Below are 17,977 nucleotides of genomic sequence, written 5' to 3'. Positions count from 1 at the left end.
AATAAAAATAGGACAGATACATCTTATTAACTCTCACCACGTGAAGGACGCGGACGGAATTTATCAATTGGTCGGGCCCTGTATAATAAGAAAAAAAAAAAAAAAAAAAAAAAATCAAACCCTTTTGTCTCTGCGAAGGTATAAAAATCAATTCGCAGAGACACACAGACTAAAAGGGCTTGTCCAAATTTCCAAGGAAGTGAAAGAAGAATTATTTGAAGAGGAAGAATGGCAGCTATTTCATCTTCCAGTCCCTTGCTCTGCAACTGCAAGACCCTTACCATCCAAAGCCATCTGGGATGGAAGAGGAATTCGCTCCCCACGCTTCATTCTGTAGCGATCTTTCCGTCGTCCGATCCAGGAAGGCAGGTTGCAGGTTCCAGGAGGTTTTCCATCGTCGCCTTTCAGAATCGTGGGGTGAGACCCGTTCTGAGGATTCAGGCGGCAGGAGAAGGAGTTGTAACGGCGTTGGCGGAGGAGGAGAAACCTAAGCAGTCCAGTGAGGTGGAGAAGCTGAAGAAGGCTTTGGTGGAATCGTTTTACGGCACGGATCGAGGGCTGAAAGCGTCCAGCGAGACGAGGGCCGAGATCGTCGAGCTCATTACCCAGCTTGACGCCTTGAATCCGACTCCCGCTCCCACCGACGCGTTGACCCGTCTCAATGGCAAATGGATTCTTGCGTAAGTCTCTCTCTCTCTCTCTCCCGCCAATGATGGAAGTTGGAAAACTATTTATTATTATTATTTTTTTTCATTTTTAAAGAGTCTAAAATAGGAGAGGGGAAAAAGAAAGATATTTTGGTATGGAAATAAATAAATATTGCGTAACTAATGCTCTGCATCATCTGATGCACAGTAATAACTCTCAAACATGGAACAAAAACTCGACCGAAGCCTGTCAAAACCATCGAGTTAACTCGGTTTCCTAGGTATCCGAGACGAGTTGAAGGGGAATTTTATAAAATCCTTGGATTCGACTGGGTTTCGATAGTTTCGACCATATTTCGGTGGTTTCGACACATATGCCCATCGAAACTAGGGGAAACTTGGCTCGTAACTAGGATAGACAAGTATTTATGCCTTACCCCCTATTTGAATCCAATAAAAATAGTTAAAAAATCAAATTCCTAAAGGATAAAAAGTCAATCCCCTAATTCAAGAACAAAAACTGGATTTTTGACGGTAGGTGCAATTTTTAACTTTCTAATGCTGGGGTTTTTCTCAAATCTAAATACTCCATAAATCTTAATATGGTAAAACATTGCTAAAAATCAAAATTGCAGTAAAATATTCATTTGTTTTAATGTCCAAAAAAATATTTTCATTCAAAGCGATTTTGACAGCATTCGCACACACCAAATTAAGTTTGACCGGTATATAACTCCTTCAATATAAATCAGATTTAAGCAATCTTGGACATATTGGAAAGCTATCAAAACAAAACTGTCTAACAAGTCTAAGATTGCTTAAATCTCATTTATATTGAAGGAGTTATGTTCCGGTCAAACCTTATTTGATACCATGTCTAAGAACAATATACAGTATTAAACTTGGATCAAAACCACAAGTAATATTTTTAGTGTTCTTTATGTGAACTAATGCATGGATTGAATTTAAAATGTAAAAAATAGGCAACACAACAAGATCAGGGCAAAAAAACAACTTTTGGGCCTCGAAACCAAGGTTTGAGTTAGTGTGGAGAAAGTCTCAAGTTTTGACCAAGATATGGTCGAAACCGAGACAAACTCGTTTTCTGGCTGGTCGAAACCTAGTCGAAACCCGAGTTTTAGAACCTTGCTCTCAAATAAGCCAAAGGTTGGTAGGCCTACCCACCCACAGCCCCACATGAGAGATACAAATTAAATCACCAACTTGGATGTAAATGTGCCCATCCCCCGACTTGGGCTTTCTCTTTAGGATGGGCAGCAAAATGACTGCCTCGTCCCCTATAAAAGGTGAAAATCCTACCTAGGGGTGTCAATAAAGCCCGGCTGGCCCGAACCTACCCTGAGCCCGGCCCGGACCCGACCCTGATTTTTCAACCCTGAGGGCGGGTTTGGGTTTAGTTATAGTCTAGCCCTGGCAGGGTCGGGTCGGGTCAGGGTTTAGATCCCAAGCTTAGCCCGGCCCGGCCCAACCCGACCCAACCCGACCCTGTATTAATTATAAGTATATAATATTGCATATATATATATATATATATTTATTTATTTATTTATAGATATATATATTTTTGGTCTAATATTTATTTATATGTATAGCCTAATAAAAAAATTAAAAAGCAAAAGACAAAAAAAGCCCTAAAGGCACATGAGATTACAGACAAAATCAGGGTCAGGGTCAGGGTCAAGGTCAAGACAAGATCAATCAGGGCCAACCCGACCTTGCCCGACCCTATCAGGGTCAATCAGGGCCGGGTCGGGTCAGGAAAAACCCTGGCAGGGTCGGGACTGGGTTGAGGGTTTCTTGGCCCTGGCAGGGTCGGGTCGGGTTAGGGTTTAGGTTAAGGCCTCTAGGGTTGGGTTAGGGTTTATGGCAGGCCCGGCCCAACCCGACCCATTGACACCCCTAATCCTACCTCTGCACAAAGAATGCTCCCATGAACTTATTACATCTTCAGTCCGTCTTTGTCTTGTTTTCTCGTTTTGAATTTCTTAATCACAAAAATTGAGATCGAAATTGTTTAAGAACTGTTTATAATATAGGGAAAAGGAACGCTAGTCAGTGTTGTGCCTGGGCATGTACCTGTGCCCAGACACAGCCCAACAGTGAAAAAACTGACGTTGCTCCTGGTCTTTTCCGCCTTTCCAGGGGGCAACACCGGTATTTTTGCACTTGGCTGTATCTGGCCACAGGTACACGTCCAGGCACAGCACCGATTAATGTTCTTACTCCCATAAATCAATTACTTTAAATTGGTAACAAAATTGAGACTGGAACCATTTACAGCGTGAAATTGAAATGTTTACAAATCAAGAAATCAAAACCATTTAATAAATAATTTTAATTTAAAAAAACTGGAACCATTTAATGAACACATTGATTTCGATTTCTACCTACTATATTTTGAACCGAATCAAATCAAATCAAACTGTTTGAACAAAACCCGCACTGTTTATCATCTCTAATTAGTCTTGTAGATATTTTTTTTAAAACAAAGAAAACACTTTTCGCCGGAGCAATTTTATTAAGAAAAGAGAAGAGAGGAAAACCTCTTTCCAGGTACAGAGCATAGTTGTCAAGGCGTCGCCTAGGCATCCAGATAGTTTTGTTGGGGCCTAGGCGACAACCTCTTTATTGCAAGGCGCCTTGCACTTGTTTTTATTGGTATCATGCCAAATATCAATTAAATTTTGTAATTTCATTTACCTAAGATATTATTCATAAATAAGCAAATACCCCCTATTTGAATCTAATAAAAATAGTTAAAAATAAATTTCAAAAGGATAAAAAGTCAACCCTTCAGTTCAGGAACTAAAACTGGATTTTTGGCGGTAGGTGAAATTTTCAATTTTCAAATGCTTAGGTTTTTCTCAAATCTAAAAATTCTATAAATCTTAATATGGTAAAACATTGCTAAAAACCAAAAGTGCGGTAAAATATTCATTTGTTTTGATACATAAAAAAATATTTTCATTCAAAGCCATTTTGGTAGCATTCGCGGAGACCAAATAAGGTTTGACCGGAGCATAAATTCTTCAATATAAATCAGATTTAAGCAATTTTGGATTTGTTGGAAAGCTGGTTTTGCGCTCTAATTAATATAAAAAACCTCTTGTAAAAATAAAATCATTTGACTAGTCAACTTTTTTAGAGAACAAGAACATCTCTCTAAATCAAGAGCAATTTAATTACTTATAGATAAGATCATATTTTCTAAGAACATTATAAACCAAATGTTTGGTTTGATTGTTTCAACTTCCAATAGCTTGCTTCTTCAGTTCTGCTGTCTTCTAGTTCTATGCTGATTTTTGATGACTTGATGTGGCTTAGTATTGATTTTTGATGACTTCATGTGGCTTAATGTTATTTTTGATGACTTGATGTGGCTTAATATTGATTTTTGATGACTTAATGTGGCTTAATGTTATTTTTGATGACTTGATGTGGCTTAATGTTTATTTTTTATGAGTAAATGAGTCTTAATGTTGATTTTTGATGATATAAGATATATATTGTAGCATACTAAAGTATTGTAGCACACTAAATAATGTTAGAAAAGGGGGGGGGGGAAATAAAAAATAACACTTGAGGGCGCCTAGGCGGGCACCTTGTTGCCTAAGCAGTCCCAAACGTAAAGTACCATTCGCTAGAGAATGAGCTTCTACATTACTGGAGTGGGTAATATGCGAGAAAACAATAGAGTCATAAAGAAGAAACAAACAAAGAAATGTCATCTACAACAAGCCTAGAGACCCAATCTAAGGAAGAAACATCCCCCTTTAAACCACAAACAACAGAAATGTAGTCCTAAAAAATAACAAAAGAGCGAAGGCCCAAGAAAGAGGCCATAAGCATGCCATACCGAACGCTTTCTGCTTCAACGACAACAGCTGAGAGTGCCATACCTGATTTACATTGAGCAGCAACAAAATTTCTAGCAGCATACTGCCAGTAGAAAGGTGAACGTTCCAGGCTCCATTTGTGAAGATAGAGAAACAGCCAGGGGAGTGACTAGCAGATGCCGATGTAAGAATAAATCCTAACCGAGATCATATAGACAGATCAAGAACACAATAGAACATGTGACGAAATCGTTCATGGGAGCGTACCTTCTTTGGGATCCATTGGAGACGACGAAGAACGCAGTGGAATGAATGTTCGATCTCCTCAAAGCAAGGATCTTCTCCTCTAAGTTCCCCTTTAGCACTGGCTCTATGGTAAAACCTTAGAGACACCATTTCTCAAAATAGTGTTGCAATTTTTTTGATTGGGGTTAGAGGAGGGACCTAGCTTCCTTTTTATACAGATTCCCATAGATCGTCCTATTACAGATCTAACGGTGATCTGTGAGCCCACACTAGTCAGTCCATATTAGATCTTCCAGATTCTCCATATCTTCCTTATTAGACCAACCTTTTAGAAATAGAAGTTGCCACAATTAATAGAGCCCACTAACAGGAAAGAATATTAAAAAAATATTATAACCTTCTCCCACTTGGGCTATATTGATTGTAACCAAAGTTAAAAAACAAAAGACTTTGTTTTTGTTCAAAACAGTTCAAAATCATTTTTGAAAACTTGCGCGTGCCTTTATGTTGGTCTAGAGATAATTCTAAAAGATCAATCGTTTCACATAGAGTCTTAAACACCGAATCGTGGTTGTAACTGCTTCTTCTAAGCGACGTAGGACCATCCATGGTCACGAATGCCCTTAACTCTACTGAAATGGATGTAATATGGTAATGCAACAACTGAATAACACTTTATAGATAATCCTTATGTGTCATCTCTTTTGTCAGTCTAATTCTCTTTCCTTAAGTGACGTAAGGACACATGAGAGAAATCTTTATGGCTTCAACGAACATGTATGTCTTACATTTAACAACTCGAGTTTTACTTTATATGATACAAGAAATACCTTAAGGCCAATAAATAAGTGCCCCAACCTTTGCTTAAGGTTATCACATATCTCAAGACTTTAAAACAGATACATATACAACATGCCAACATATAAAACACCCATTAGTTAAACACAACAATCATAATAAAACTGCACTTCATGGAATTGAAAATTCAGGCAATAGACAGTTGACATATGAATACCAAAATTTATTAAAAGATAAAGTACAGATACAAACTTTATTACACAATAGAGCAAAATAAAATGAGTTACACTAAACAACCGCATCTAATGATGCTTCCAAGCCCATACTAACAACATGTCTCTCAAAAACAGTAAGGCAAAGGCCTTTAGTTAGGGGATCAGCAACCATATCATCTGTACCAATATACTCCACTGTGATGTCACATTCTTTAACATTTTCTTTAATGGCCAAATATTTGACCTCCATGTGTTTAGACCCTGTGATACCTTTATTGTTGTTAATAACCAACACAACAGAATTGTTATCACAGTACAACTGAATAGGTCTATCCACAAAATCATACATTGTCAACTCCCTAATGAGATTCCTTAGCCAAACTGCCTGAGTAGCTGCCCCATAGCATACTACAAACTCTGCTTGCATAGTTGAAGAAGTAATCATTCCCTGCTTCGTTCTTTCCCACGACATTGCCCCTCCTGTCATTAAGAAAATATAACTTGATGTGGACTTCCTGTCATCCTGACAGCTAGCAAAGTCAGAATCTGAATACCCTACTAGCTGTAGGTCTTGAACACGTCTGTAGATCAACATATAATCTCTTGTCCATTTCAAGTACCTCCAAACCTTCTTGGCAGCAACCCAGTGATTGCGACCAAGGTTTGACTAATATTTGCCTAGGAGTCCTGTTGCAGAAGCATAGTTGTCATGGCACTGCCATGGCATCCTGGAGCTGGGGAAAGTCACATATCGAGGTACGCCATGGTGAATGTAAAAATATCGTCCGATATGACGTCCATAACGCGACGCCATACCACGATATATGGGCATATTGGTCGATATTTGTATATTTGAATGTATAAAAGTTGGACTTAATTTTTTTTTTTTTAAAACCATTTAATAGCTTAGATGCTTTTTCGTTAATGTCTATTGGAGGTGTAACTTGAAAATATACACCTGCAATACACATTAACATAAAAAATTAAAAACATCAAACATATTACCCTAATTACCCTAATTGGGGGAAATAGAAATCGCAAAGCCAAAGAAAGTTCGAGACGAGAGTCGAGAGGAGAGAGTCGAGACTCGAGATAGAGGAACAGTTCGTGAGACAGAGGTCGAGATTCCGGCAAGCGGCACCTTTGGCTTTAGTTCCTGGCTTCCTGCAAGTTTGCAACTCTCGGCTAGATAGTTCTTCACTCCTTCGAAGTTCGAAGTTGCAAACACCTCCGGCAACCTCCAGGACTCCAGGTAAGTAATTTTTTATTATTATTTTTTAATTTGGTTCTTCTTCCTCCTCCCAGTCCTTTGGCAATCGATCTTTCAGTTCAGTTCTTCAGTTCTTCTCCTCCCAGGCAGTCCTCTTCTTCTTCTTCAGTTCTTCTCCTCCCAGCCTCCGGTAATGATTAGTGATTATAGCCAGTACTAGTAGTATCGGTTTTTTTTTTTTTTTTTCTTCTTGCCTTGCACAGCCACACATACGCAGTTACACACAAAGACAGGGAGAGAGTCGAGAGACAGAAGGGGGGGGATTTATTTCAGTTAGTAGTCCTCTCGGTTTTTTTTGTCTTTCTCTTTTCTTCTTCGCAACTGCTTGTACAGTCACAGAGACAGGGAGATAGTCGAGAGACAGAGGGGGCCCTCTCGGTTTTTTTTTTTTTCTTCGCAATTGCTTGTACATTCACAGAGACAGGGAGATAGTCGAGAGACAGAGGGGGCCCTGTCGGTTTTTTTTTTTTTTCTTCGCAATTGCTTGTACATTCACAGAGACAGGGAGATAGTCGAGAGACAGAGGGGGGGGGAGGGATTTATTCCAGATTACAACCATAGTACTCTCGGTTTTTTTTTTTTTTTTTTCTTCTTCTTCCTGCGATTATAGGCTTGCTTACAATCAGCAGACTTCTCTTTTTTTTCTTTTCCTTTTTTCTTCTTGTTGCCTTGCACGTTGCACTTGCAGGCTTGCACACAACTTCTCGGTTTTTTGTTTCTGCTTCTTGCCTTGCAGTTGCAGGCTTCCACATAGACAGAGAAGGTGTTTTATTTTTTTCTTCTTCTTGCCCTGCACACAGCCACACACAACAGCAGCACATATTCAACTCCATTAGTCCATAAGTTCAGTTTTTTTTTTTCTCTTCAGCTTAATGTTAATCTGCTAAAAACCAGTACTTTGATTTTGTGTTTTCCATCCTAGTTCAGCTTAATGTTAATGTGCTAAAAACCAGTTTAATTGTTTTTTTTGTTTTGTTACTTTTGTAGTCTCTTTCACTCAACTAATGGATGGTTCTACACTAATGGATATTACACTTTCATGAATTAAACCATAGTATATTAGTAGTACACTTTCATGTTGATTTTTGATGTTATAAGACATATATTACAGCATACTAAATGACATTAAAAATAGAGAAAATAAAATATAAAACATGGTCGACATGCTCGCCATGGCGACATGTCGATATATCGACGTGACACCCCTCCACCGACTTGGATCGCCGTGACGCCGTGACAACTATGTGCAGAAGCAATATCTGGTCTAGTACAAACTTGAGCATACATGATACTACCAAGTGTACTAGTATAGGGTACCAACTTCATTTGTTCTCTCTCAACATAATTTATAGGGCACTGTGATAAGCTCAGTTTATCTCCCTTGAGAACTGGAACATTCCCAGGTTTACAATCATGCATACTGAACCTCTTCAAGGCACGATCGATGTAACCCCTCTGAGAAAGACCCAATAGGTGGCGTAAATGAACTTTATGGATCTCAATGCCAAGGACAAAAGATGCCTCACCAAGGTCCTTCATGTCAAACTCCTTAGAAAAGAACTGCTTTGTCTCACGTAGCAATCTAACGTCACTACTTGCAAGCAAGATGTCATCCACATAAAGTACCAGGAAGATAAATTTCCTCCCACTCACCTTGCCAGATATACACTCTACGCAGTTCTCAACAAAACCAAATGAAGTCACAGCACTGTAAAACTTTATGTACCACTGTCTGGAGGTTTGCTTGAGACCATAGATAGACTTCTTAAGTTTACACACAAGGTGATCAGAACCATCCATAGCAAAACCTTCAGGTTGAGCCATATAGACCTCATTAAGGTTTCCATTCAGAAAGGCAGTCTTCACTTCCATCTGATGTAACTCCATGTCGAAATGAGCTACTAATGTCATAATTACTCTGAAAGAGTCCTTCGAAGAAACTGGTGAGAAAGTCTCATTATAGTCTACTCCCTCTTTCTGAGTAAATCCTTTGGCTACCAGTTTGGCTTTAAACCTCTCAATCTTCCCTTCGGAATCCTTTTTGGTCTTGTACACCCATTTACAACTACTGGGCTTGAAACCTTTAGGTAACTCAACAAGCTCCCAAACGCCATTATGTCTCATCGATTGCATTTCATCTTTCATTACTTCCAACCACAAATCTTACTGAGGACCAGAAACAGCTTCCGAATAAGTAATTGGATTAACCACAGGACCAATATCATAGTCATGCTCTCCTAGATAGACCACATAGTCTGGTGTTATGGTTGACCTCCTCTCCCTAATGGATCTCCTAGGTGGAGCCTCCACAACCACATCCTAAACCTGAGGAGCTTTAGGAGGAACAGGATCAATAACAAGTTCTTGAACTTCAATGGATACAACCTCTGGTGCAACAGACTCTACATCTGTTTGAATGGGTAGAGGAAAAAATACAGTCGTCCCAGCCCCACTACTTTCCTGTACAATCTGAGAACAAGTACTACTTTTCTCGGCCACATCAAATTTAAAAAACTTGGCTGTCTGAGAATCCATAATTCTAGTACCTCCACAGGGGTTATAAAATTGATAACCCTTTGAATGATTTGGATAGGAAACAAAAAAGCAACGAGTAGTTCTGGATTCCAACTTGCTTAATGCTGGATTATACAACCTCACTTCTGCAGGGCAACCCCAAACTCTAAGATGGTTCAAGCTGGGTTTACACTCAGTCCACAACTCAAAAGGAGTCAATGGAACAGATTTGGAAGGAACACGGTTAAGGATATAAAGGGCTGTTTTCAAAGCTTCACCCCGCAAAAACTCAGGTAAGTTTGTCCTACTAACCATACTCCTCACCATATCTATAAGGGCACGATTATGCCTTTCGGCCACCCCATTTTGCTCAAGACTCTCACGCATAGTAAACTGACCTACTATATCAGAATCCTCCAAGTACTTGGCAAACGGGCCCTTAAGCTATCCAGCATCGCCATGTCTGCCATAATACTCTCTTCCCCGATCAGACCTAACAATTTTTATGACTTTCCCTAACTGTTTCTCAACTTCAATTCTAAAAATCTTGAATTTCTCAAGAGATTCAGATTTTTCCTTAATTAAGTACAAGTAGCCATATCGGGAATAGTCATCAATGAATGTGATGAAATAATAATTTCTACAGAATGTGGTTGAATAGGGTCCACTGATGTCAGTGTGAATGACCTCCAACAGGTCAGAACTACGGATTGCCGATTTCTTCTTTATCTTGGTCATTTTACCCCTACAACAGTCTACACATGTCTTAGGCTCATCTTCAAGAGTAGGCATGATGTTGGACTTTATTAGCCTTTCTACTCTTTCTTTAGAGATGTGCCTAAGTCTTTTATGCCATAATGTGTAAGACTGTTCTTTAGGCAAGGGTTTTTTGGAAATAATTTTCTCAACATTATAAGAGACATAGATATCATTGAGAGATAAACATAATCTATACAATCCATTGGACATAGTGTAAGAATCAATCTTACTTGAATTAAAAAACATCGTAACCATATTGTTCTTTATTTCAAAAGAGTAGCCACACATGTCCAAACTAGAAACAGAAATTAAATTCCGTCTAAAGGAAGGTATATAAAAAGTGTCTTTTAACATCAAATTAAAACCACTATCTAGAATTTAAATGATATCTCCCACGAACTCCACGTCAACTTGTTCATTATTCCCTACGGTGAGCTTTGATTCATCCTTATTTTGCTTCCTCTTATGTCTGAACCCCTATATGGTAAAAGCAACATGATTAGTTGCACCACTATCTAGCCACCACATACTGGATGGGGCTTTAGATAGATTGGATTCACAAACAATAACCAAAGAATCATTACCTTTACTCTCACGACTGACTGACTAAGTCTTGTATTTAGCGCAGTACTGTTTTATGTGACATTTCTTCTTGCAAAAGAATCAACGGTCACCTCCTTTCTTGAAAGGAGCTTTCTTTGGACCCAAATTGTTAGTCTGATTGGACTCTTTGTTGTTTTCCTGAGCATCCTTTTTGGTAGGGTATTTGGACTTCTTACCTTTAGGGGTATTGGATTTAGAGGCAAACAAGGCTATATGGGCTTTATCTTTCTTTTGTTTCTCTTCCTCAGCTACAGCTCTAGAGATTAAGTCATTAATGGGTCAGGCTTCATCAACGGATTTGTAATTGGTTTTGATAATTCCAAATTCAGGTGGAAGGCTGTTCAAGAGGCTTGATGAACTATACAAGCGTCAGGAAGTGAAATATTTAGGGCTTTGAGTTTGGTTTGATAGTCATCCATCCTAATGACATAATCCCTAACTCCTCCAGAACCACTATAAGACATGTTGAAGAGTTCCTGCAGAAGGGTTCCTATTTCAACATTAGATGAGACTCGGTACCTTTGTACCACTGTAGCCAACAGCTCCTTAGCAGTGCAATCAAAGGGTAAGCCACTCTTCAAGTGCTCCCTAATCGTTCTCTTCAAGGACAATAAACAGAGATGATTACTCTTCATCCATGTAGCATGCACCAACTTATCATCATCAGAACTCTTGTCATTTAGATCTGCTGGTTTGTCCATAACAAGGGATGTATGAACATCTGCCAACTCCATAGCAAACAATACATCTTCTTTCCATTTCTTGAAGTTTGTTCCCATAAGAATCTCAATGGTAACTATATTGTTATTGACAGAAAAAGTGACTAAAAAAGCAAACAATGTATATTATTAGCACAATGTGAGTTATGTGTAACTTGAAAACCATATAAGTACACTTTTGGGAGCATAGTTCTCGAACGAGCGAGATCTCGCCGAGTTTCTCGATTTTTGAAAAAACCGAGACGATACTGCCTGCGAGTCTCAAAAGTGCAATATCTTAGCGAGATCTCAGATCTCAGTTCGGGTCTCAGTTTCGACCCATTTTTAACTCACCTACCACTTAAATACCTCACCTAACTCTACAGAACTCAACATATCTCGGCGAGATCTCAGATCTCAGGTCTTGACATCTCCAGTCTTGTATGTTCTTTTGTTTGTTTCTAAAGAGGACCGTGGACTGTGGAGTAACAAACAGTTCCTTTAACTTCATTCAATCTTGTCTTTCTTTCTTTTCCTCCTTTTTTTTCACAGAATTGAATGATTTCTTTATTGGACTAAAATGAAGTGACCACAAGACCAGAACTTGTAAATATTTCATATTTATGAATGGTTTTGAACTTTTGATTGGGCCGCTCTCTTGGCTGCATTTGGATGGACTTAGGAGAGGGGTCTATTCGTTTCGTCTTATCTTTCCCTCTTTTCCGTGGAGGTCTTTAATGTGTTTGTAGATATGCCCTACCCTTAGCCGACATGTCATGATTATGCTATTTTGCAATTCCTTGATTATTTACTTCAATTCTTTCATATTTATTTAGGATACAAGTAGAATTATATAAAAATTAATATGCTATTTATGCCTAATAAAATGGTTATATAAAAAAAAGAACACTAGAACGCCTTGTTCGCCAAGGCGACGCCTTGAGGCCGCCCTATCTCCAAGGCGCTTAGGAAGGCCCTCAAACGCCATGGTCGCCTTGCCGCCTTGATAACTATGTATTAGACCAACCTTTTAGAAATAGAAGTTGCCACAATTAATAGAGCCCACCAAAAGGAAAGAATATTAAAAAAACATTCTTTCAGCCGAAGCTCCACTGGAAACAGGACTCACAGGGATGGGAGACTGGGCACTAGATAAAAAGAAGCTGCCCTTCCGCCACTGAAGCATTGAAAGCAGACATAGTACTTGAGAGATCAGGTTCAACGAACTCGAAAATTGCTTTATTTCTGGCCTTCCAAATCTCCCACAAGAGAGAAGACCACAAAATGTCAAAATGGTTTCTATCAGGAACATCCTTATACCTAACAAACAGAAAGTTTGACCATTCATTGAAGAAAGAACCATGAAACTCCCGAGTATTAAAGCAAAGAGGGGAGGCAAACCAGCAAGATTAAGCAAAAGGGCAAAGGAACAAAGCATGAACTATCAATTCCTCATTAAAATTACATAGAGGACATAACGGGCTAGATGCAAGCTTATGATAATGGAGCAGCTGTTTAACTGCTAATGCATCAGATGCGCATCTCCAAAGAAACAGTTTGATTTTTGGGACAATGTTCAGCTTCCAAATCATATCCCAAAATTTATCAACCGAAACAGAAGCAGGGGAATTGGCATGTAAGGCAATAAAATAAGCAGATTTAACCGAAAACTTACCATTCTTTGAGGAGGCCCACATCCAACCATTATTTCTACAAAAGACAGGCAAAGGGATTTGAGATATCGGCTTAACTTCAGCATCCGAAAATATAGTTCTCATTAGTGGGAAATTCCATTGATGTCTGAAGGGGATAATAAGATCTGAAACCCTAACTATAATGGGAAGGCATGGCAAACTAGATATTTTCCCCCCATATAAAGTAGGAATCGAAGCACCAATGTAAACGAAAGTATCATTACCATTACCAATAGATTTTCGCAAACCTTGAAGCAACAGGTCTCTTCCTTTCAAAAGACTTTTCCAAGCCCAAGAACCTGTAGACCGAGAAGGAGCATTAATAAAAGAGGAATTCGGGAAATATTTCCCTTTATGGACTTTAGCCCACAGGGCCTCCCCGTTATGGATAAGTCTCCAACATTACTTAGCTAGAAGAGCTAGATTAAAATAATGCAGATTCCCTAAAACCCAAACCTCCCAAGTTTTTCCTTTGACACAACTTTGACCATCCCACCCAATGAACAGCTTTCCCTGAATTACCTTTCCACCAGAATTGCCTCATTAGTTTACTACAGGAATAGCAAACATGGACATGGCAAAAGAGGGTATAGACATTACTACTCTCTCTTTAGATTAGAGAGTTACAGATGGATGCGCAGAGGATGAATCAAGTATGTACATATGCATACATACATATATGATGTGTGTGTGTCTCATGCATGTACGGTGGATGTGCAGGTACACCTCGTTCTCAGGGTTGTTCCCATTGTTCTCAAGGGGAACACCACCATGGGTGAAGGTGGAGGAGATTTCCCAAACCATTGACTCGGAGAACTTCACCGTCCAGAACTCGGTCAAGTTCAGTGGGCCCTTGGCCAGCACTTCCTTCAGCACCAATGCCAAATTTGAAATCCGAAGTCCCAAACGCGTTCAGGTTGGTAATGGAGACTTTTTAAATGACTGTGACAACATAAATCTGTGCTAAACTTTCTTTTGTGTTGCAGATAAAGTTCGAAGAAGGGATCATTGGGACACCCCAGTTAATAGACTCTATTGAGATACCAGAAAATGTGGAAGTTCTAGGACAGAAGATTGAACTCTCCCCTTTCAAAGGTCTGATCAACTCACTTCAAAACGGTGCCTCCTCTGTTGCGAAGACAATTTCCAGCCAATCACCCTTGAAGATACCCATCACCAACACTAATGCCCAGTCATGGTTGCTCACAACATACCTTGATGATGAACTGCGTATCTCCAAGGGTGATGGTGGGAGTGTGTTTGTGCTCATCAAGGAAGGAAGCTGCCTATTGTCCTTATAAATAAAATTCAACTATAAATGATTCTAAACATCTGCCTTGTGAATGTGCCTATAGTATGGTGTAATATAGTGGGAATGTGAATAATGTAGTTTTAAAAAATAACATCTTGTGACCCTTTCCTTTATCTTGTTAATTATGTGCTTGTAGTATGGTGTAATAAAGTGGGAACCTCCCTTCGAAGAAAGTTTTTACACAATCTTGGTGGCTTATATGACCATACCTAACCCTCTATGTATGGTCATTAACAAGCTATTTGTATCTGTACAGGAGATGTCCTCAGAGACTCAACTAAGCCTCTAAAATGGATGGATATGGGTTATAGCAGCTGAGGGGTTGTCAAACAGATTAGAAACTCAAAAAGAGTACTAGTACAGGTAGTTCATTTTTCTATGTAAGGCCATTAACAAGTTTTTCTCCTTACATATTCAAAGGGGAAGAGGTCCAAACAAAATAGAAAAGATCCACAGGGGTAAAGGATGAATGACACTTTCACATTAGCAGATAGTATGAAACATCATTAATACAGATTCATAAACTGAAGAAAAAATAAAGAAAATTTTAAAATATAGTAGCCATGAAAACACCACCAGGCGAAAACACATAGCAGTACAATAGCACTTGTAAACAGAATTTACCAAAAAAAACACACTTATTCATTTAATATTGTATTGCATTAGAAGCTTCATCCTGAGTAGTGAGTTTAGACATCATATTCACTTGTAAACAGAATTTACCAAAAAAAACACACTTATTCATTTAATATTGTATTGCATTAGAAGCTTCATCCTGAGTAGTGAGTTAAGACATCATATTAACTTGTAAACAGAATTTACCAAAAAAGCCCACTTATTGATTTAAGATTGTATTGCATTAGAAGCTTCATCCTGAGTAGTGAGTTCAGCCATCATGTCTTCAATAAAGACACCAATTCCGGTTAAGCAAATAGGAGGTACCATCCAAGCCCACATTCCTAAAAGGTGAATTTCCTCTCAATTCTTGTTCTTCCATGTACCTCAATTCAAGCCTATATTCCTTAAAAGTGAATTTCCTCTCAATTCTTGTTCTTCCATGTTTGACTTTACCCGTCACGATCAGAAACAGTAACATACGTTAGAAACTAATGACAGTACTTGCTACACCAGAATCTGCAAATAGAAAGCAGGAAACCATTAGGACTAGAGATTTGTTATCAGTATGACGGAATGTGGGCCACAGACGCAGGAGAATCATCATTATTTCAGATAGTTTCTTAAAGATGATTTCCAAATCATACGTAGGTAAAAAAGTATTGAACACCAGAAACCAATTACTGGAAGTTTCACAAGATCAACTTCTCAAAAATAGTCTGCAGACGGTGAGAGAGTGTTATTGTAATCATTTTCTCACTAGAAGAAATAAGGATTTCAGAATTCCAACAGAGAGCCCCATTTGAATACAAGCACATCAAAGTTCTTTCTTCATTACTTCGCGTACAGACCATATCCATTTTAGTAAGGAGGATTTGAGACACTCCAGATATAAACTGTCTAAGGTGAAGTCAAGCAAATTTTAAAGACTTATTTGGGTACGATGGTAAGCAGATGTACAGAAACATCTCTTAGTTTAGCACTCATAGGAGACATCTCCCTCTTTAGCTAAACTTGGATTTCATACAATAAACTGCTCAATCCGGACCTCCTCAAACTCAAATCCTCTATCATGAACAGCTGGGTATGAATAAAACTAGAAAGTGATACACAGATCCTCCTCAAAGAACAAGAAGAAAAATAAGTACAGAAACATATGTTAAAGCTGAAGTTGATTTTTATGCAACATATTTGTGCCCAATATTCTGTTATGTTATATATTATTATATATCTACATTTTTGTAACCATATAAGTTTACAGTGAATTACTTAAAGCCCGGAGAGCAATCGAGAGAAAACTTCTAATATCCGGAGAGCAATCAAGAGAAAACTTCTAAAACCCAAGAACATGCAGAACAAAAGTTTGATAAGGATCCGAGAGGCAATAGTGGTAGAAAATCAGAGCAGTCATTGCACATCCTCTGCAACTGCTTGCTTCTTTTCAATTTAAGATTTCGGCTTGTGCGGATCACAATAGCTCTGGTTTTCATCTTTGGCTGTCGTGTCTAGCTAATAGCAGGTCATAGCTGAAGTAAATTATAAAAAGAGTTGATAGTTTATGTTGTAATGTAATTTATCATTCATTCTTTAACAGTAGAGATTAACAGCCAAGGTTGTTTATGTAACTCAGTGTGGGAGATGGATTTCTCTCAAGTCCCAACACTAGGTCATTTCTAGGTTTTTCTTCTCTCTGATTCAAATCCAGATTTCAGCTCAAATATCGAAGGAAAAAAGAACAGGCCAGAATAGCATGAGGTTCAGCCTGGTCAGTTTTCGCCCAGTTTTGCAGCTTTTCTGGACCTTACAGTTTTGGTTTCTGGTTCTATAGAACCAGAATCATGGGGTTGTTTTGGGAGCCTTGTTTCCTTCACTTTATTGTTATTAAGTTGTTTAGTTAGGCTGGATTAAGGTATCTATAAATCCAATCCTTATTTAAGTTTATTTCCTTTTTCATTTTCATTTTCATTTTCCTAGTTGCAATAGGACACCTCTAGGACTTCCTGCAATGTGAAGTTTTCAATCTTTGTTTTGGTTTTAATATTCCTTTTCTGGTCAGGATTGGGTATTGGTTTGTCTCAGCGGAATTCTACCCAACTCTATAAATAAAGTGCAAGGGCTAGAGCCCTCTCCCCCACGATTCTTGATGAATAAGAAAAGCTTTCTACTGCTGGTTCTGTGGATTTCACACCCTTGACTGCAGTGAGATTCAGTAGTGAAGGGTTGATGGATTCCAGGTTAGGCTCTGGTAGAATTCCAAGCCTTCAATCAGGTGGATTCATGAATGGTTTTCTCCTATTTCTTCTATATCTTTCTCTCTTGCGATTTCTACTTCTATTGGAAACCTTCAATTTTAATTTTCAGGCCAGTTATCGTTTTAGTTATTCCGTTAATCATTGGTTAATCCCGTTGGGATCATATTATTGATTTGATTAACCAAACACTAGTTTCAGTTCTGATTTAAAACCAGTTTTCCAATCGATTTCAGAAAACCTACTTCAACTCTCTCTCTCTCTCTCTCTCTCCTTCCCTCCGTAATATGAAGCATGGGCCTAGTTTATGCCAACCCCCAAATCCAGCCTTGGAAATTTGGAAGTTAGCTTGTCTCCAGGGAGCCCAACACGGCCAAGGTGCATTCAGCCGTTGGGCTGTGTCGCACATATCTCTAGGCGTGCACTGAGATGTGTGCGGCATAGCTCAACCACTAGATGCACCTTGGGTGCTGGGTTCCCTGGAGACGATCCTGATCCGG

General features: G+C 38.8%; 1 protein-coding gene across 1 annotated transcript; it reads left to right on the top strand.

The window, feature by feature from the left end:
- The first annotated feature begins 228 nt into the window (after window positions 1-228).
- LOC122643637 (light-induced protein, chloroplastic-like) lies at window positions 229-14,648 on the top strand. The gene is made up of 3 exons (XM_043837243.1): window positions 229-680; window positions 14,022-14,217; window positions 14,288-14,648. Exons 1-3 carry the CDS (start codon window positions 229-231, stop codon window positions 14,600-14,602), a joined length of 963 nt encoding a protein of 320 aa, XP_043693178.1. The 3' UTR covers window positions 14,603-14,648.
- Window positions 14,649-17,977: the final 3,329 nt, after the last annotated feature.

Source organism: Telopea speciosissima, chromosome 10, assembly GCF_018873765.1.
Source record: "Telopea speciosissima isolate NSW1024214 ecotype Mountain lineage chromosome 10, Tspe_v1, whole genome shotgun sequence".
Lineage (NCBI taxonomy): Eukaryota > Viridiplantae > Streptophyta > Magnoliopsida > Proteales > Proteaceae > Telopea > Telopea speciosissima.
The sequence above is the reverse complement of the archived record's forward strand: the minus strand, read 5'-3'. Positions and strand labels throughout refer to the sequence as shown.